Source organism: Gavia stellata, chromosome 1 (genome assembly GCF_030936135.1).
Source record: "Gavia stellata isolate bGavSte3 chromosome 1, bGavSte3.hap2, whole genome shotgun sequence".
NCBI lineage: Eukaryota > Metazoa > Chordata > Aves > Gaviiformes > Gaviidae > Gavia > Gavia stellata.
Window position 1 is genome coordinate 65,088,691 of NC_082594.1, and position 22,025 is coordinate 65,110,715.

The 22,025-nt window shown below is 40.6% G+C and overlaps 1 protein-coding gene across 2 annotated transcripts in view; it reads right to left on the reverse strand.

Annotated features, from left to right (window-relative positions):
• COL4A1 (collagen type IV alpha 1 chain) overlaps positions 1-22,025 on the reverse strand; it is a 126,542-nt gene that overhangs the window by 47,649 nt on the left and 56,868 nt on the right. Inside the window, exons 3-12 of one of the 2 annotated variants that reach the window (XM_059825867.1) lie at positions 5,871-5,960; positions 5,736-5,780; positions 4,111-4,155; positions 3,939-4,001; positions 3,784-3,837; positions 3,613-3,639; positions 2,192-2,275; positions 2,017-2,079; positions 941-976; positions 348-389 (exon numbers count right to left, since the gene is read on the reverse strand). In XM_059825867.1, coding sequence (XP_059681850.1) covers positions 348-389; positions 941-976; positions 2,017-2,079; positions 2,192-2,275; positions 3,613-3,639; positions 3,784-3,837; positions 3,939-4,001; positions 4,111-4,155; positions 5,736-5,780; positions 5,871-5,960 — 549 coding nt within the window. Of the gene's footprint in view, positions 1-347; positions 390-940; positions 977-2,016; positions 2,080-2,191; positions 2,276-3,612; positions 3,640-3,783; positions 3,838-3,938; positions 4,002-4,110; positions 4,156-5,735; positions 5,781-5,870; positions 5,961-22,025 lie in introns of those variants that run through there. The other variant, XM_059825874.1, reaches the window with a different exon arrangement.

Here is a 22,025-nt window from a genome sequence, read left to right on the forward strand (position 1 = left end):
CCTCAGAACTAAATCAATTTCAAATAAACCTCATGATGAGTCCTAATACACAGAGCAAATGTTTCCAGATCTGCCTAATGTAAACTAAAGTAGTTGGTACTAGTCACAGCTGGAAAACAGGATAATGACCTAAATTAATGTCAGGTATAACATTATCATGAATAAAGTCTGTAACCATTCATGACTTTTGTTCATGTAGGTGTAAGTTATAGATTTACTCAAGTCTTTCAAAAATTACAATGCTGATTTTCTCCTTTGATTGATTGATGCTAACAGTTTATTTATTTAAAACAAAGTATCAAGAATATTTCTGACAGTTGTTCTCTAGAAGTTTTCAAGAGACTTACCTTTTCACCTTTGGGACCCTGAAAGCCCAAGCCCATGTAGCCCTGAAAATGTAAATTACACATACTTAGTCAATTTTTATCAGCAGTGCATACATGCATGCATACGCACATATGAAGGTATTTTGTACATGGCAAAAGTTAAAAGAGGATATAAAAAACAGAGTATGTCTTTTAAATGCACGTGTGAAACAAATAAATAATTATGTCCTAATTCCCCTGCTGTTTTTTTAAGTTCTGCATCACAGAAATTGGTGAAAAAAGCAGAATGAAATTTATCAGATAATTTTATTGTCAGTATGCTTTTTCCCAACATTTTAGTGAAAATTTTGACATTTTTAGATGAGTTAAAATAATCATAGAAAGTTGTAATTACTACTGATTTGATCAAGCGAGATAACAGATCTAAACAAATTTGAAAAAAACCTAGAAAATGTTTAAAATCTCTCTTTATGATGTCCATTGAGACATAAAAATAGATCCCAAAGTGTAAAAAACCCACTCCTTTAGGACCATTAGTTTCCAGATTTTTGCGGATCTGGTGTGACAAATAAATAAACAAATAGAGTTAATCTTTATAATAAAGAGAGTCTTACCTTCTCGCCTGGGAGTCCTGGTGGCCCTGGGGGACCCTATAAGACAGTAACTTTTAGCATATTTTTGTATATAGTACACTAGTTGGAATAATACCTTATCCTATAAAGAAAGCAAAAACTCAAATCTTTCCATTAAATCAAGATGTAAAGTCTTTTTCTGCTACTGTCCATAACTCAGAACTTAGAATAAATAATAAAAACAAACAGAATCTGTCTAAAGTATCTCATCAGACCTTGTTTTGCAGTTAAGAGTGTTGGACCTAATCAGCATCTAGACAAGAGACAATAAAAAAAAAGTCTGTGGTACTGCACTGTAAAATAACTTTATTGCTGACTTTTTTTTTTGCAGTTTTGCATGCTAAATATTAGTCCTCACCTTTCTTTAATTAAAATTGCTCTTTTTCACATCAGCAAGTGCAAATGCTGTCTAAACTGAACTACTATTTTGCTTTGCATCACTTTCAGTTTTCTTCAGAAGGGTAAGAAATCTCACACAGCTCATGTTAATAGCTAGAAACACTGGGTAGACTTTTACCAGATGGAAGTAACTGATCCCTGCTAGTGCTACCTGCATCCAGTACAGGAAGAGAAGATGTCAGGTGCCTGTTAGATCTGTCAAAATGTCAAATAGCTGAAATGCCTTCAGCATTTGGCAATTACCATAATAATAGACAGTTTGCATCCTGCTTTCCACAGTACTACTTACTGTGGCTGCCCATAAGAACAACCTCAGCAAACATTTTGATTTAGATCTGGCTGCTAGGTTTGTTGTTTATTTTCCGTAAATTAAGTGGGGGAAGAGGGGAAAGGAGGAATAACTATTACAACACCTCCCACACAAAAATACCCTCCAAGCCTGCAAGAAGAGAAGATGACTGTAGGAGCAGCTGCTATTGAAAAAACTACGTTACCTAGTCATTACTGCCACGGTAGAGTCCGGGACGCTAAACATGAAGCCTGGAACCACAGGTTGTCTTTCCCAAATCCCAACAAACACCAGCTATACACACCTTGTAGAACTTTCCTATAATAAAGTTCTACAAGTAAAGTGCAAATCACCATGAGAGGAAACTTACTGGATCTCCTGGAGGCCCTGGTGGCCCCATTGGTCCCTGAAATCCTGGAGTTCCAGGTGGACCCTATGAAAAATTAAAACGGCATAATTAAAAAGTTATATTTATTTGGTAATTTCATGATACTGATACAATTTTAATTGAAGCTCACTGTTATTCAAACATGATTTAGACTTACAGGTAGTCCAGGCTGGCCAGGAAAGCCTTTATCACCTTTTAGCACACTAGGTGGTAAAAGACCAATCACTTCACCTGGATCTCCCTATAATAAGAAAAGAAAAAGAATAATACTTGAACATCCATTCAAATACATTCAAAACCACTAATATTGAGATGAGAGGAAAGCTGGAGCTATGCGAAGTTCGGAATAATTTGGAAAGCTGACTTAAAAAAAGTCACCTTACTTCTTTTAATTCAGCTGAAACATAGCAAGAGATACTAAAAGTTAAGATCTTAATTGCCAAATGTCCTTTAAAGCCACCTGAAGAGATTCTAGTACCAAATCTTCCTCCATACCCTAATTGCCTATACTGTAATGGGTATTCAGAAAGATTTTCCCACCGAATCTATCTCTACTACAGTGTCACCACACAACTGGAGCGTCTGACCTGGCTGCTGAGAGAAGTGGTAAGCTCACAATCTCTTTTCCAGGCTATCTTCAGTCTTATACCTAATTTTGACATAAAAGCCATTTATGGCATCCTTTTTCTTCAAAAAAGGAATTCACTTTGTCTTACTTTAGAAAACTATTCTGATCGTTATCCACTTCTTTATGTCTCTTTTTTTGATAGCAAAAGATGCCATTTTTTCTGCATTTTTGTACAAAGTTGCAATATCATAACTGATTTTATTTCAGGAGTTTTGTACCTATGCATACATGCCTAGGGAAGAAACATTCGAGTACTTCAGTGTTTATAGACTAAGTCAGTTCTTCCCATGTAAAAGAAAAAGAAAAGGGCATTTTACCACTTCAGGTAGTCAAGTCATTACAAATCTGAGATTACATTTAGGCTTATACTTAGCTTACAGTTCCAAATTATATCTGTTCATTTGAAAGAGCAAAAGCTCTCTGTTGACATTTAATACTTCATTCTCCAGTTCACAAAACACACTCAGATGCCTAGTTAGTTAATTTTTTTTCTTTATGAAAACTGTTTAGTATGTGTTAGATGCTTCTCATATTGTGGGCTCTATGACCTTCTTCCACAAACATTATCTCTGTGAAACTATTTAGACAAATGGAATGTCAATATCAAAACAAATGTTTGAACCATAATACTTATTTAAATGTTTATACACAATTGGGTGGCCACCAGACTGTTTATACATAATTAATGATTATGTATAATCTTCTGTTGTAATCCATGTAATACTTACACTTTTAAGACCTGTATGGAACAACACATATATTCATTGTTATTAACTGGAGGTTGCCCCACTGTCTTTATTTAGTGGGACTGCAAAACAGAATACAAAGTGAAACATGGCAGTACAATTTTTCAGTCCTTAAGTAAGGATTGCTAGTCTTAGGGGGTGTAGAATTCACCCTAATTCTTACTGTTAGAAGCAGGATATGAACACACTTAGAGTAAAATGTACCTTCATTCCAGGAGGTCCTGGGGGTCCCTGTGAAAAAAGACGTATTTGATGTTATTGTTCCTCAGTATTGTATAGTTTACATCTTATACTCTATATCATTCCACATAGTTATATTTGCATTTTAAGAATCAGGGTTGAAACAAGTGATCAAGCATGAAAGAGTCTACTTACTATGCTCCCAGTCAGTCCTGGTAAACCTGGAGGACCTACTGGACCTCTTTCACCCTAAGGGGAATGGAGAAATTGGTTTTGTGTAGGGAACATATTCTTGAGGGATGTTTTCATTTCAACACAGAGATGCTGTTATAAACATATGTAAATGTCACCTTTGTGCCATTACATCCTGGAATGCCAGGTGGACCAGGAGGGCCATCTTGTCCAGGAATGCCCTACATGAGAAGAAAGTAAAGAAATTAGCAATATTAGCAATAATACAGGTCAGATGTCACAATTAAAACTTTGATGTTCTTTGCAAAAATACCTATACTTCATACGTACAGGAAGGCCTGGGTTTCCTGGAAAGCCTGATGCTCCTGGGGGGCCCTGCAATTGACAAAAGCATAAACTGAAATGACAAACCCACAAAACAGCAATGACAAGCTGCAGCCCCAGTCGCATCTCCAGTGGTGACAGTCAAAAACCAAGTAACAGTTTCTTTTAAAATTCCTTGACAAAATACCTCTAATCTTCAAACCCTCTCAAACATGACACCTTAGTAATTGATAACTGAAAGCAACTTTTTGTATCTCTTTAACTTTTTAAGCATCAATATGGATTTCCTTCAACAGGAGCTGGACCGGAGCCTTATGTACAGGTAAAAAGGAATGTAGAGGTGCTGTCTTCTCACAACCATCGTTCCTAAAATGAAATTTACTGTAAGCACCTCTTCATAGTGGAAGATGTTAATGCACTGTAAAAATGCTTCTCTATCTTTCATACTCCACATCAGTGTATCAATTCATCCTTATTATCAAAAAACCTACTGGGTTGACACAACTCTCTAACCTTGAACACCTTTTCAGTGTAATGAATCAGGAGTTTGACTTGGCACATAATTTTCATCCTACCAGCTTATTTATTCATGCAGTATTTCCTAATACATGTACTATAAAGCAGAAAAGATGTATGGGAATCCTGTGCTCAGTATATTTGCATCTTCCAAACTTTATAATCGCTAAAATACAGTCTACTCGCACTGTAGCATACAAACACATGTGCCAGGAGATGCCAGTTTACATTAACACTCAGGACACCCCAGGGTATCATGAACATCAAGGACTGAAATAAGAATTTCTTGATCTAGCGTAATACCCTCTCTGTAATAGCTCAGAAACTGCAGTTGATTCAGTAAATTCTATGTGCTGCAGCAACTGCAGGCAAATGGAGAACAAAACTGAGATGGCATTTTGAAAATCTGTGAACAAGAGGATACAGCTGAAAATGTATGCATCATTACTGGTCAAGTCGTTTGCATCCTCTTTCATCATTACATTACGAAACGTGAAAATGCTCAGAATGAGCTTGGCACCTCACAACTCCAAAAGACATGGTCCCGGTTATTAGAATGCGCCTAAATAAGTGTTACATAAGTGCCACGTTAAACAGAAATGACAACAGGAAGGTTACAGGCATATTCAGAGCCTCTTCTAGCAAAGCCAAGAGATCTTTGTCCCTGGCTTTAATTCGGCTCTGCACCTTGTGCACACTTTCAACATATATGTGCTCATGGGTGTGTCAGCTTCTCTGCTGGAGTGCTTGAAGGAAGTTAGATGGCAAACATAAAGGAGAATTTTGCATGAGGTAGTAAGGTTGGTTCATATTCAAGCTGGAAAAAAAGCTTCTTGGTATGTCAGAAAGATATAAAAGGCATATTAAAACCAGTGCTGTTGATGCAGTGGTAAGTACCAGGTGAAAATACAATTGGACAAAGGCACTGACTGCCCAATACAGAAAGAACTTCAAAGGCAAAAGTAAGAATTTTGAAATTGCTGTGCAGCACAAGGGGATGTCATTGATTAACTCAAAGAGACTAACCCCGTCTTGCACTTGAAGGCAGCCATGGAGACTTAAAGACATATAAACCCATAGACATCAGAATTGCAAAAAAGTAAGTTAGAACTCACTCTTGTTCCCTTTGTTCCTGGCAGTCCTGGTTCTCCAGTATCACCCTGCAAAGAAAAAGAGATAGCTTTATCTTTCCTAGGGACAACAATTTAGGGAAATCTGAGTGTTTTAAATATTAAACTTTAAGTTCTTACCTTAAGCCCTGGTGGCCCAGGGGGACCTTCAGGCCCTTGCATTCCAGGAAACCCAATCACACCCTGTAGTCCCGGCAAGCCCCTTTCTCCCTGTGGCAGAAGAAAACTCATTAGCAACTAAACCACTGAAGCTGCTTCTTCAAGCAACTCACATATCCCCTGTTTCTGTGCTGAAGAAACCTGTTAGGTGGTAAGAAGCAAATATTTCATGTTGGTATTTGAAAGAAGAATTGTTATAAACAAAGAAATATTTCTGGTTCAATAATAGGCTGGCAGAGGCTGAGTGTGGCATAATAGAAAAGCACTCTTTGAATGTCAATTAAACCTTTTTTCGGTCTCCCTGGATAGCACTGTTCATAGCATGTTTATACCCCTGGGATCAGGAAGGTCACTTTCCCACTAATAAGACCTATTTGCATTCCTATAGAGATACCACTAAATCCTGGTAGAAAATCTAACACCCCAAATCAGCAATTGAATTCCTGAAAACCGCAAATACCACTGTTCAGTGACTACTGTATGAATGGCCAATACCACTCCTCTTCTTATACATCATTCACAACAGCAGATTTTGGAGACCAGGCTTGTCACTTAGTCTGGCATTTCAGGATGGTTCAGAGACAGAGTGCTTTGAGATACAGGATCTTCCCAAGAAGCTGAACACACATATTGCATGTGTCATCCTATAGGTTCTTCTTTAATGCTGTATGGGACATCTGTGTTTTCTGTGCTGTCCCTCTCCCTAAAACCCCAGATGTATTTAAATCAGATAAATCTAAAGGCAGAAAATCCAGCCACACTCTAGATCAATATTGCAGCTATTATATGTTCACTATACTTGGACTCCCAGTGAAACCAAGAGGATACACTGAATAAAGGCTGCAAAATGTACACATAGGGGAGAGGGAAAAAATTATGCATGTTGAAGTCTGAAAACAGCAAATCAAGCAAATCAAAAGCCAAACGTTCCATGTAGAAAGTAAGCAGAGTTGTCCTTTCAAGGTGTGGTGTGAAACAGGGAGAAACACTTCAAATTGTCCAACAAATGTGGGAATATTGGATGAATAAAACATTAGTGAGCAACTGCAAAAAGGAAAAGCTATACAAGTTTGGACAACAGCTAAAAAACATGGCACCTGTTTTAGAAACTCAGAACACAGACCAATTTTCAAAGGATACCAACAAGAAAATAAAATTAACAAGGTTCACAACACACAAAAGGAAGCTACGCAAAGATTTAAGTATTTTCAGCAAAACAGTGAAAGATGAGATTGCTACTTTCAATTACAAACAATTTAGTATTTGGATCTTAGGATGGTGAATAGCAAGAAACTTCTCTCCTGTTTGCTCCGGACAAAGATTCCCAGCAATATGCTGGTAACTTGCAGGGGTCAGCTGAGGACTGAGCACATAAGAAGAACATCTGAGTCTTGGAGAGCTCACTCTTCAAGTAGGTATAACAGGCATCTGGCAAAGAAAAGGTTATGATATGCAGGCAGAGTCATGACCCACAGACATGGCGCTAGTTACAGTTTCAGAAGATGAGAGGAATTGGAAGATTTGTGAAGTTATTGGGTTGATACTGGTTTTTAGCTCCTTGGCCAGGATTTTGTTAAGAAGACGAAGAGACAAGGTAGAGAGAGGTGACTGACAGGTGAGAAGAGCCCAGCCAAGGAGGAAGGAGGGGAGAAAACTATAACTGAGACAATAAGAGCATGAGAAAGTGAAATCAATATAACACTCATTTATTAAAATTTCCTGCCAGGAAAAATTCTCCTGCTGCGTTTCGTCTCCTTCCTCCCACAAACATAAATTTTTCAATAAAAAGGTACTTTCTGAGGCAAACAATCAGGTTTTCCTTGAAGTGCCAAAATGGCATGATCTCCTCTATTTACTCCCCAGTATTCTTTGTCATGGTTTGAGAATAAAGTTTGCTAGTAACCCAGACCGGAGGCAGTGTGTTAGACCACAAACACAGCAAAACAAAGCAAATCACAGAAGAGCTGAAGAAATATATTTCTAGGTCAGCTGTAAGAGGTACAAAGTCCAAGTTCTAAAGTAACTAAAATTGTTTTGAAAAATATTTTAAGGAAGAATGTACCAGGATCCAAGTCTCTGAATAAATGTTGAAGTAATCAAAAATCTGAAGACTATCTGAAATGCTAAACAGATTACTGAGGTTCTTAAACCCATACTTTGGCTGGCTAATTAGCACTGTAGGAACAAGTGTATTTCTACAAAATCAGATGTTGTGTCACTTCAGACCAGGATTTCACACTGAACCCAGGGTACTTGCTCTCATGACCTGCTGGGAGATGGACTAAGGAGGGAGAAGACACTCAAGTACATAGAACAGGGGTTTCCATTGCTAAAGGAAAGCACAACATGTGCAACTGAGAAGAAAACAAGATTATTCTGACACCCACAGAGAAATATAAGTCTTGTGTAACATGACTAATACTTTCTGCACTCAGGAGTTCTGTCCATCTGAGGATTTCAACACACTTTGAACCACTGCACCCCGCAACACAGGGAAATAGTCTTTCCTCTATTCTTAAGGAAAGATAAAACTGAGGTTTACAGATCGGATTTTTCACTTAGTCTAAGGCTCCCTTAAGACTGTGCTGGCACTGTAAAAGAGCCTTAACGTGCCTGTAAATCACTCACTAAGGTAATGACCACTTCAGCTTGCCAAGGAGGTTAACTCAAGACTTGAAATAAATAAAAATTTGGGCTTCCAAGGCAACTATAGTCAATTCTCTCAAGGCTGTCTTTAACCTCCCAGGCTGCCCTGCCTGATGGGTAAAACACAGCTGCAGGAGCAGAACCGAGACCATAACGAGTCACTTTGAGTTAAGCTACATCCAGGTTTCCCTAGAAACTTTTTATTTTACTGACTTGAAATGTTAGGCCAACAAGAAGAATAACTGGCTATTTGTCCAGAACTTCTGGACATCCAGTCAAGCTACTGGATGTCCCAAGGCCTGGAGAGCATAACTCCTGAACATGTGGAGGGCTGTACCATCCCAAACACTGCAGACTCATGGTTTCTCATACTGGAACTGAGCTCATCTTTTTGCCTGTGATTTGCCAGAGAGAAGTAAGGAAACATAAAGGTCACTGCATGTGAGAGCTACCGGATCCCTCCTTGCATGCAACCTGCCACCTTGGCCACTTATTCTAACAGAGGAGCATGGATTTACACACCGCTTACACCTCTTCCTCTACTCTGCCTTCCCATTTGATTTTACTGCAAAGAAAGTTTCAGGTAAGTAGTCCAAAGTAAGTATTGGGTAAGTAGCCCAAACTTGTGTGGTTTCAGGCTACACCATTAATGGGACCTTACTCCTCCATGCCATCCACGGAAACTCAGAGAAGTTAGGACAACCTATTCCACGAAGACCCAGTAACAGACCTAGGGATGTCTCCTGGGTTCCAGTCCCTTTCTTTAGTCCATGTATCAGACTGCCTCTTTGTATAACAGTCTTAGAAAACTAGTGTGCCAGAACTTGTAAGGAAAGAAGCAGCGTTAATGAACAAAGGTCCTACTTCAATACTCCTGCTTCAGTTAGTACCAACTTCCACCATGAGAAATTTTTTTGGCATCAGTGAAACTACACTAAATTACAGTAAAATTCTGTCAGTCTCCAAGTATCTACACTAAACAAGAGAGTACAGAAACTCTACCATCTAGAAGCTGTAAAGTCATGTGAACGCAGAGCTCCACGTGTCCTAATGTCACTGGGTAGATTAGACCATAGAGATCACTGGGGTAGCAACATTTGTACTGCTGCTTTCCTACCCAAAGTGGCTTATTTGGTACTTCAAGCTCAGATGAAGCTATTGCTTATTATGCTGTGCAGTACAGACATAACCATGTTCTGAAGACGCCTTGCATTGCAAAGAAATACTTGAGCAGCATCCTTTCCCTGCCTGCCTGCCCAGTTCCTTTCTTCACTCAATGTTCCAGCCAAACAGCCCAACAGCTAGTGTTTGCACTACACTTATGCTGCAACTCATTAAGCATCCACACTACATAAACTGGCAAGCACCAGATCACCACTGCTACCCCACTTATTTTTTGCTCAGCGCTGAGATTTCTAGCTGCGATGCGTGAAGAGCATGAGACTGACTGCAAGGGCTATGTATTGTTCAAGTTCCAATATTCACAGCTGCAAAATCTTGGCAAGTAATACTGAAAGAGCTTCTGCTTCTTACAAATCAATTCGTGAGACTCAAAAATTAAAACAGATGTAACCGAGTCATCTGTACCTCTGCTGATTCAATGCAAACTGTCAGAAAGCACAAAGGAGAAGTCATTACTCAGCTCACAAAAATGAAGATTCTGCCACTCAGCTGCTGAAAATGCAAAGGTGCTACGTAAGAAGACAGCAAGTGCTCAGTCGCTGTCGCACTCATTTAATAAGCAAGATGCCTGTGTTAGCCCAGCTTTTGTGAAATGCATCCAAATGCCTTTGCATTAGATAGTTCAAATTAAAAGCAATTGAATGGACTTCTAAACAGAGGTGAACCTGTTAAGAGCATGACTGCATGGGCTAACACTTTTTCTGGCACCTACCCTTCCAAATCAGCCATGAAATGCTGTTTGACACATGGAACAACTGCACATTGCTAAACAAGGGAGTCACATGAAGTAAGTAGTTTCAGAAGATTCAGCTGTAATAAATTAAGTGCTGAGGGGGAGGAAATAATCACCACCCCATTATAAATTATTTCCCCTATTATTTTGTCTAGGGACTGCTGGACTGGGAGATTTTAGACTTGAGAGACTTGTAACATGGATATAAATCAACTGTTTCCAGAAGCGTGGGCTCACAGGGTGTCTGGGCCCGTACAAATACAATGTTCTCAGGCTCTCCAGAGACTCAGGCACGTGGTGAATAACGATGTGCAGATCTTCCCAAAGCCATCTGAAAGATGCTTCGTTTGCCTCTGCCAGTGATCGCCCTGCAGCTGAGATAGCAGGACAGACACGAGCCTGCCCTTCAGCCGAAAAGGCATGAAACTCAGTCTTAGGGAGATATAGGTCAAAAGGCAACTGAGCTGATCTTACCCAGCAAAGGTGGCTCTTCTCCTCCGCCTCCTTTTAAAGGGATGGTGCCACCACACTCTTCTTTACACCAGCTGGTATAATTCCCTCAGCCTCCACCACACTAGTGCAGCTCACTATGTTTATTCATTTTTCTTTACTGAGTGAGCTTGCTTTGCCCTCAATGAGCGGAGGAGCTCATCAGGTGGCCACGCGGCTGCCAAAACCGATGCGAGGAGGACATAGCAATGCAGGACACAGGATGGAAAGGCAGCAAGAGCAGCTTCTCACACCAGCGCAGTGGGGTTTGCTGGAGTTCATCCACCAGAGCTCCTCAGCTGTGCCTTCGCTGCAAGAGGAACTGAGCTGGGAGCCAACAAACGCTTGATCTTGCCGGAGAAGCCGTCTTCAGACCAGTGTGGCTGCTGACTCCAACATCATTATAAGCTCAGACTTTCTCGCTCACAAACACACATACTCCCTACTTCCCAAAAGCTAACGTTCGTTGAACTGAAATGCCACTAAGGGCATGTGAGGCAAAGAAATCCAACTGCTTCAAAATGAAAATTGAGGATGCAGTTTCCAAAAAGAGAAATAGGGCCTGACATTTCAGCGTGCTTTTCTATTTTCCTCTTATCCTCAGCCTGATTTTAGAAACAGCCTCAAACATTGCTTTTGAAAGAGATTAGTTTGAGGCCTAGGTGCAACTGTTAACGAGAAAACCCATCATCCAAAACATTCATCACACCTTGATGCTCCAGCATGACCTTGTAAAATCTACAGCAATGCACAACAGCCTTGCAATGCCGTAGGTGGTTTCTACCCGGACTATCCCAAGCCACATGAGAGGTGAATGCAGGGTCTGTATTTGTTCCTTCAGCTGCTGTAACTGTGAGCACTCAAGTGCGCTGGCTTCGAGGTGTTAGACCAGTAATTACACTGCACAGTGGGAAACACTATTGTGCGATCTGAGTAGCACTCTCAAGCCACTGTGTTTCTCTCCACACTCTTTCAAACATGTGTTACAGAATTGTAATTGGCTCAGTGTTACATTAGTGAAGAAATGGAGGTGGGGAATATCCAATTCTTTATTGAAAGAGTATTTTTAACCACCAGAGGGAGCACTGGCCCTGAAGATTTTTCAGGATTAAAATAAACATGTACGATAAATATCATCTGTTTGTCCTCAGTTGCACTTACCATTTTCAGTATCTTATTGAAAGTGTGAAGTGGGTATCAGTCAAACAGAATTATTGCTATATGCTCACAGGGCAAGCGTCCTCAAATGCACTAAGGATGCTTAACATGACAAAACTGCCACTGCACATTCTTCAGCGCTAGAATCTATCTGTGCTATAGCTATACAATTCTGGGGCCACACAAGTAACGAGTCATTAATTACACAAACATAACTGTGAAGACAAGCAAAGAATCTGTGTAGGAGCTCTGTAAAGATCTTGGCTCACCCAGAAGTTTTGGGGCTGAGCCCCTGACAGCATGCAGAATGGAAGAGGGGGTCGGGGGGTCGGGAGTGAGGGGGGAAGAGTCAGCAAAATCTGGAGTCTTGCACTGCCAGGAAGCATCTGAGAAAGCTCACTCACGTGGAAACATGACTCCAGCATTTTTGGCATGACTAACAGAAGGAGCAGCCGTCACAGTTTTACATCACCTGCACAGCTCCACAGTCAGGCTGGCTGTGGGCTGGATGAGTCCCCTGCAGAACTTCAAGCATTACCAGGGCCACTCTACATTATACGCAGACACATGTGTCGACAAAGAGCTACCCCAACAGCTGCTGGGGAACAGCACTCTCTAGTCGTGACCTCTCTGCCATGGTGCTAGTTCTGCCATCTCCTTCTCCCTTTGCTCCCTCCCCAGTGACTTTCACCTGTGGGACTCCGTTGGTCCTGCAGTTAAATCAGCTCTCAGGCTGCATTTCGAGGTGGGAACACTGACAAGCACCCACTTACGGTGCAAAAGCCAGTGCCATACAGGTTCATATACACAGGGGCAGAAGCTGCACCCTGATCACCAAATGATAGCATCTCACTCAGCTCTGGGTTTTCACTCCCTGAAAGGATTACTCTTCCTACTATGAAAGTATCCATTCCCAAGCCTCATGAATTTACAACAGTGGGGAACCTGTGCAGTTTGATACAAAATGAACCCAAACCTCCAATACTGAATTTATCAGTATAATCATTTAATTAGAGAGCTGTTCAGGTTTATGGTTCAGGGACTGAGCCTGTGCCTCCTCCTCCTAAATAAGAAAGAATGCTTAGACTGAAAGCATATTTCAGTGTCGCCTCATGGCTGCGTAGAGCATTCCTCAGGAAGCTGCTAAGTGCTTCCCAGGAGTATAAAAATAGAAATAACGATCTTTGATTATCCTTTTCTCTACATATCACTATATATGTGCTTAGTTGGTGTGCAAGTAAGTGGGTGGATATACAGTGTGTTTGTATTTGATTTAGAAGCTGACTAAGAAGTAAAATAAGCTGACTGAAGTAAAATTAGCATTTAAAAGTCAGTAGTCATGGCTACAGACTCAGCCTCCATTTAATTAGTGTCAAGCAACTGGGAGCCTATCAGCATCATACAATTTCACTTAAACCAACTATAAGTAATGGCCCCTCTCTAAATAATTTACCAACCCTTCTTTATGTAATTTTTCTTCTTGGTCACATTGTAGCTATTCCCCACCTTCCAACTGCTGTACTCTGTTTTGTCAACCAAGGTGCCTAAATTCCACTTTTTAGTACTTCTTGAGCCATATACACTCTTAACTTAAGCTCTCAATGTTTCTTTACATTTCTGAGTCTTCAGCCAATGTACTTTTTGTGTGATATTTTACAGCAGTGTAGATAAATGGTACAGATCCAGAAGTAGGTAGGATACTGAGGAGGAACGTATTTGTACTTACAGCAAACTATTATTTAGAAGATTTCCTTGGTTTGTCTCCATTAAGGAAAAAAAAAAGAAAAAAAAAGTCACTGAAGTTTAGTAGGGTACATACACCTTTCAGTCATTCACAAAAAATAATATGCAAGACCTCTAGTTTGAACATTTTCTAAGCCAGGAGCAGTCTACCTCAAAGCATGATTGAGGGCATGGTATATGAAGGACACGAATATGAAGACAAGACTAACAGAGAGCAGAAACCAATAGACACCAAGTGAACTTCATTTTCCAACTGCGACAGTCTGCCTGCACAAAGCTTGGCAACCAAGGTATGTGGTTCATTGTCTTTATGTTTAAACTTCTCTTGATTTTTGAAAAAGAAAACCACAGAGCTCATGATGTTGGGGGAAGTCACACAAACTTTTTACCAAAGGTGTGCATGGTCTATTTACAAACATTTTTTTTTGGTTTGTTTTCACATCAGACATGGGTCAAGAAGCCTCTTCCCATCAGTTAGAGCCACCCTGGGGAACAGAAGAACCTCAAAGAACCACGAGGGAAGGGGACATTTGAAGGACAAATGCATTTGCACCATTAAAAAAAAGGAAATTCTATCACCTGAAGACAGGTTGAATCAAAAGGGTGCTATATTTCCCACCCCTTCTAATCATCTGTTGAACTCATTAGGTCTGAGTAACCCTTCCTTTGTTTTATTGCACATTGTATTAAATCACTTCCAGTGTTGAAGGTCCAAGAATGTAAGGAGTAAAAATGCTCCACGCCCTTCCTTCTTCATTAGTGAAAATTATTTAGCATTTGTTTGCATTTGGCATTGTTTAAAGGCTTGCATTTAAAGATGAAACAGCAGAAAAAAAAAAAGAGGTCTTGAACTTTTCAGGTTTTTTTAATTTATTTTTGTTCAGATCCTAGACCTGGAATGAAATGTGACGTTACAAGCAAGTTTTATTCTCTTGCCAAAGGTTTGTCATGGACATATTTACAGAAAATAATCTCTTCCATAAATAGTAAAAACATGGGCAGCTGGTCCTAGACAGTACAGACTGCAATAAAGTTCTCATAATGAAGTAGCTCATATCTTAAAGAGTACATGACAGACAGTACTATTCTAGACAGTGCTACTCTCGCTGCTTTTTTGGGTTAGGTTTGAAATGGCATTTCTAAAGTTTTAGACATTTTGAAAGTTGCAAAGGAGTAAAATATCCTTCCACAAAAGCTAGAGGAAATATTCTGGCTTCTGACTTTTTATCATGAAAATACTGCAAGGCAGATAACATTGTGCCTCAAAAGTGTAAATCAGTGCTTATTCAGTTTAATCTCTAGAGCCTCCTGACTCAACCAGATTCACTGGAGAACAGACAATACAATACAATGTTTTTGTAGTACCTCCAGGATTGTTCAGCCTAAATCAATTAAGTTAACAAAGGCACAATAATAATTAATCATAATGAAAACAAGTATTTTCCTTACTTTGCCATTGTGGAGGATATCGGGATCGTTACTTGTCGGTGAATGCCAACCAGAAGTTGGTGGCATACAGACAGCTTAGTAGTTGTCTTTAAGCTTTTCTTTTTGACAAAAAAAAAAAAAGACAAAAAAAAAAAAAAAAAAGAAAAGAAAAAAGGCGGCAAGCATGTGTAAACCGGCCGGTCAGAAACACGAAATCCGTGATGTGTGACTGCCACCCAGAGGAGCCCGCGGGGAAGTGACACAGCCACGGGACGTGGGACGGTGGGACAGCTCTTCCCCTCCGGCGCCACTCGCAGCGGCAACGCCGACCTCCCCGGCCCTTCCCGACAGCGGGCTGTGCCCCACGCGAGGCAGTGGGCAAAGGCAGTTTTGCTATCAAAAGCTGGTACTTTGCCTGCATCTGGAGAGTTTTACTTTTCCCAGCACTATCCTTTTCCTTTTTCCCTGAGATAAACAGCGTCCATCTGTTCCCATGCCTTGGCATTGATATGAATTAATTAATTATATTTAATACCTGGAACTTCCTAAAGACATCCCTTTGGAGGAGTTTTACGAGGCTGTGTGTGTCCTTGCTGGATTTCCAGCTTCCATCTCCACATTTTCAGACAGAAATGAAGCTTGAGTTTAAGATTTGTAATTGCATCCTTAACTCACACATCTCGCTAAAGGTGCTGCATACAGCCGGCAGCAACACTGGCATCTGTGTTGGCTGCGCCACTACATGCGCCTTGTATTCTTCCTTTTTTCTCACCTAACTCCTGACCTTGGAGTCAGAGGGCACTTTAGACGCTCCTCTGTGCTAGAGTCCCTCCCCTCCATCACTACTACTCAAGCCCACTTGTTTCGCAGTTCTGCAGTCTTTCAGTCTTTGCTTGGCAGTCGAGCAAACTGTTCTAACAAAACTAAGGGTCACCAAAGCCCCCCAAAGCTTTTCGTATTCTCCTACCTAGCCATGAAATGCTTTTGTTGCATCCGTTTGCAGTCAGTAACAGCGTCGAATGAGAAAAGAGTGAGAAGCCATCTGATTTGATGCCAGTGTCTGCGTTCACTCACTCACTCAACTCAGTATTTACTTTAACTGTGCACACTGATCTTTGACACAAGCCTTGGTGAGAATTATTTTTGTTGGCATATCAAAACATTATAAAATGTTGCAGCTGAACTTCAATGGAATCTCTCACATGCTTTCTTTAAGAGCTACAAAATTTATGGGTAGGTTTTGCCACTCCAGTTACTCTTAAATATTCTAAGGGATAGAAACATGGCCTTCCATATGGGAGTCTATGTTGCTTTTCCGTTGGCTTTACCTTAATTTTGCTTTTCTTCTGTTGTTAAAGTGGTATCACTTTAACATCACTTTTTTATACAGGAGAAGATTTTACCTGCTAATGAAAGCTAATAATTATTTCCATCATTTAGGTTACCTTTCCTTGCTATGCTGTCTCCAACTCAATTTACTTACTGTTCTGTAAAACTTTCTCAGGTGTTATACTTCCCTGAAAGGAAATGTAAATCCTTTTTAACATCTCTTAAAAATGCTTTCTTGCTCCTTCTGTGATATTAAGCTTCTTTCTTGGCTTAACTAAAGAGGTTCTCCAGCTGGTTAGGAACACACTTGATAAAGTACTCCACTATGACTTTTTTAGCAGCTACTTCAGGTTTCCTCTTTGAAAATCCCACTTCCATGCTGTTTCTTACTGTTCTGTGTCCTTCCAGGAACATATGGTTACAAAAGATTTGCTGTTGCTTCTGCTGGAAGTCTTTCTGAGAATTTTGTATGAAATTTTGCTTTTTATCCTTTCTTAGTGAAATCCAAACTTTAAGTGAATTCAGATCTGCTTGTCTGAAAGCCAACATCATATGGCCAGATGTTTTCAATGACTAATGTAAGTTATGACCTCCCACTGAAAACATAGGTCTAAAATCTGAAATTGGAGGTATCTGAGCAAAGAGAATCAAACAACTAACTACCACTAGTATGAGATTAAAAAAAAAAGAAATCCAAAACCAAATCCCCAAACCACTAGTCTTTCTAGCCAAGAAAGTGACTTAAGGAGACTACCGTATTACTGTGGTTTCCTAGTAATAATTATGTATGCCCAGGTTGCTTCTTGTGAATACTGCTATAGAGAAAATGTAGGCAGAGACTGATTATTAAGTGCATCAAGTATTAAATTCTTGTATGGGAACTGGCATATCACAGAACCGTCAATTATGATGGCTGGCTTGGTCTGAGATCCCCAGCAAACACAAAATAAATTGAATGGCAGAATGATTTAAAGAAGCCTGAGGGGTAAACTACAAAATGTAGCTTCTGCTGTTCCCCAGACATATGCTGTCCCAGACCCATCATCTACACCCACAAAACCCTGTCTGCATCAGAGTATTAGCGCTACGGGCAGTAAGGTGAACATACAGAAAGCAGAAGCAGACTGCAGGTGCTGTCATGCATACGACCAGATACTAAAAAACCGCAAGCCAGGGCATAAGTTTTATAATCACTATGTAGTCAGTAGAGACTGGAAGCGTGACCCTCTTTGCATGGACAAAATTTTAAATTTGTGAAGATTCCAAACTACGCATGGGTATTGCACAGGCCCTGGGTGGCTCCACATCCCAAGCATGCAGATTTCAGAGAAGTGGTGAGCTTACAGGTCTTTTCTCATCTTACTTTGATCTCACGTTTGGGAAAATTTAGTGACTTCGTTGGAGGGTTACGTGCTTCAGATCAAAATAAGTCTCTGTAATCCTTTGAGAAACCATAATGAAGACAGCAAAACCATGTGTGACTTTTCAGACTGTATGAGTACGTAGGAGAGAAAAGACTGGTCACTGCTCCTGTTGACGGTTGATCACAGAGATGTCCCAGTGACTTTCAGCCTAAGCCAGTAACAGAGCTATCTGGCTTCCAGACCCAAAATAGCTCAAGCAAAGCCAGTTTGTATACTTCTGTAGCATGGCCAATCCACACAGGGATGATGCACCCATCAAGGGAAACAGAGAAGTAATTTTTATGCAGGTATAATAATACGGATACAGTCTCAGAATTAGGCAAACAAAAATATGTCAATATAAAATGATTCGCTCAAGTTTTCTTACATCTCAAACAAAAAAACCCTCAAAAGCAGCAGTTATGTAAGAGTTAATTCTATTCTTATTTTCTATTTTCTTTCAGAATTTCCTAGCAGAGATTTTTTTTTAAAAGTGCAATGAGAAAATCACATTTGATATTCTTGTGACTTTAACTTTTAACAGGTAACGCTGAGGCAGGGCAATCATCATTAGGGATTTACACTAAAGAATGAGAATTTATACTTTAATGTATTCTAACTGATAAGTCCTAGAAGATTAATTATTCTGTATTAGTTACAGCAAAGTTCCAGTGTTACCTCTATTTATGCATGTTTCTGATATGGAGTAAAATGACTGTAAATTGTCGTGAATGAGAGAATGAACATTCTTGGAAAAAGTCAGTGCATGGAGAATTTTACTCGGCTCTATAGAGTCTTTGTTTTAAATGGTAATTAAGTGCTTAGCATGCTTTTTCTACACACATTAATGGCTAGAACTTCTTATCTCCACAGCTGCTTGAATTTGTTCTCGAAATCTAGGTAGGCATAAAAGAGAAAACATAGCTTCTGTCTGCTTCTGTGTAACCCAATAAAATGCAGGCAAGCATTCAAAACTCTAATCAGTTCAAACAGATCACAAACTTTAGTGAGGTTAGAAAGAACAGCCAGTTATTAAGCAGAAAACCAAATAAAAACTGTAAGAGGAAACAAATGAAGATGTTTTAGGCTAATCTATCTAATGGAAAACGGTAAGGTATTATTTATTATTGTATTATTTTAGCAATATTATGTTTTTCTAAAATTTCTGCACTTTTTGTTTGGCAAATACTTGATACTTGACATTATATAGCTTAAAATAACAGCCTGATGTTCAGTGTAATAATAAAGGCTTTATAGGATAAGACCCATCTGTTGCAATTACACTCACTTTCTGAAATTTTCTGAAAGGGATGAAAACCCTTAGACTTTGTCAATTATATGCCCTTGATAAAGTATGAGTCATCCTAAAGGAGTTTGGCATAGAGATGCAATTTTCATGGAAACAGCCTAATGAGAGAACATATTGAATGTATTCTAAATATGGCCATCCAAATGGTCATATTGATGAAAAGATTCTCAAATGAGAGAGAAAAATATGGCAATATAATTTACTCTTCCATGTCTGAAATGCTGTTGGGTTAATATTTCTTGGACATTTCACAGCTTTTAAGTCAAATACTATTTTCAGCACTTTTTCTGGTGAGATCATTAATATGATTATTCAGCCAAATGTATTTTAATTAAACTCCACCCCCAAACTGTAGGGTCTGGAAGTTCTTCCCACACTATGGTAGGAAATATATCTCCAGATGTTAATAATTAAGGCATTAAAGGGTAAACCCAGCACCCACTTCCGCAGCTGCCGAAGCTCCCACGGCAGTAAGCTGGTGTGGTTACGTTGCTGAAGAGTGTGGGTGGATTGGAAAAGGCCATTCAGCATTTGTACACTTCTGCTCAACATGGAAGCCAGATCAAAAGGGTTTCCAGTGTAGGCAACATGTTGGCTGTGGATGGTGCAGGGCAGAATGGATATGTACTTCCCACGCAAGTGGCTACGTGAGAAGTGGAGAGCAGATGTTCTCTAACGTAGTCTCCTGGGGTACCAGAAGAGCTGGGTATGGCAGCCCTCTTCTGGCCTGGATCCTGGCTAGGATCAGCCCTTCTAATCACTCCTCTGATTAAGCAACATTCACGTAGATCTCTGAGGTAACAAGTACCACTACTGATGTGTACATTAATGGGAACTGTGTTTAGCAGAGACATGTTTCAAATCCAAATGTGTTGATTGGAAAGACCATTTCTAGAAATATTACAGAGGCAAGCAGGAAAGATGCTTCCCTTGCTTTCTCTCACCAACTACTGTCTTCAGGCCTGTGACTGGGTATCAGGCTGTCCTTATTCTAGGCAGGCGTTAAATGTAAAGAATTGGGATGAAAAACCACACTAGGCTAAAAAAAGGGTGGGGGGCAGACGTTTTTAAATACAACTCAGTTTTCTGTTCAAAATCCTAAGTACACATTTGAAAGTCTTGCAGTGTTAACATAATGAGGAAGCATTGATATACATCGATCTTGAGGGCGCTCACAGGGCACGTGCAGGACAACCACAGGATCAGGCCCAGCCAGCACGGGTTCATGAAAGGCAGGTCCTGCTTGACCAACCTGATCTCCTTCTATGACCAGGTGACCCGCCTAGTGGGTGAGGGGAAGGCTGTTGACGTTGTCTACCTGGACTTCAGTAAAGCCTTCGACACTGTCTCCCATAATATTCTCCTGGAGAAGCTGGCAGTTCATGGCTTAGACAGGTGCACTCTTCACTGGGTGAAAAACTGGCTGGATGGCCGAGCCCCGAGAGTCGTGGTGAATGGAGCAAAATCCAGTTGGCAGTCGGTCACAAGTGGAGTTCCCCAAGGCTCAGTTTTGGGGCCGGTCTTGTTTAATATGTTTATCGACATAGATGAGGGGATTGAATGTTCCCTCAGCAAGTTTGCAGATGACACCAAGTTGGGCGGGAGTGTCGATCTGCTCAAGGGTAGGAAGGCTCTGCAGAGGGATCTGGACAGGCTGGATCGATGGGCCCAGGCCAATTGTATGAGGTTCAACAAGGCCAAGTGGCGGGTCCTGCACTTTGGCCACAACAACCCCATGCAACGCTACAGGCTTGGGGATGGGTGGCTGGAAAGCTGCCCTGCAAAAAAGGACCTGGGGGTGTTGATTGACAGCCGGCTGAACATGAGCCAGCAGTGTGCCCAGGTGGCCAAGAAGGCCAACAGCATCCTGGCCTGTATCAGAAACAGTGTGGCCAGCAGGAGCAGGGAGGTGATCGTGCCCCTGTACTCGGTGCTGGTGAGGCCGCACCTCGAATCCTGTGTTCAGTTTTGGGCCCCTCACTACAAGAAGGACATTGAGGTGCTGGAGCGTGTCCAGAGAAGGGCGACGAAGCTGGTGAGGGGTCTGGAGCACAAGTCTTATGAGGAGTGGCTGAGGGAACTGGGGTTGTTCAGTCTGGAGAAGAGGAGGCTGAGGGGAGACCTTATCACTCTCTGCAATTACCTGAAAGAGGGTTGCAGAGAGGTGGGTGTTGGTCTCTTCTCCCAAGTGACCAGCCACAGAACAAGAGGAAACGCCCTCAAGTTACACCAGGGGAGGTTTACGCTGAATATTAGGAAAAAATTCTTTACTGAGAGAGTGATAAAGCACTGGACCAGGCTGTCCAGGGAGGTGGTGGAGTCACCATCACTGGAGGTGTTCAAGGAATATGTGGACGTGGCATTGTGGGACATGGTTTAATGGGCATGGTGGTGTTGGTTGATGGTTGGACTGGATGATCTTACAGGTCTTTTCCAACCCTAGTGATTCTGTGATTCTGTGAATGAAGTTGCTTTTAAATGCATTCAAAAATACCTTCAAATGCCTCTCTTGACTATTGTTTTCTAGGTGTAACTATTCATTCACTTGTCTAGGTGTCTCTAATGTCAATAATTACATTTCCTACACAGTCTAGAAGTATGCAAATATTTCGCTACACAGGTGTTTAAAGTCTGAGAAGTTTGTGACAGAACCCATTAGGAAAAGCATGGAGTACATTGACTTACTGGACAAGTTT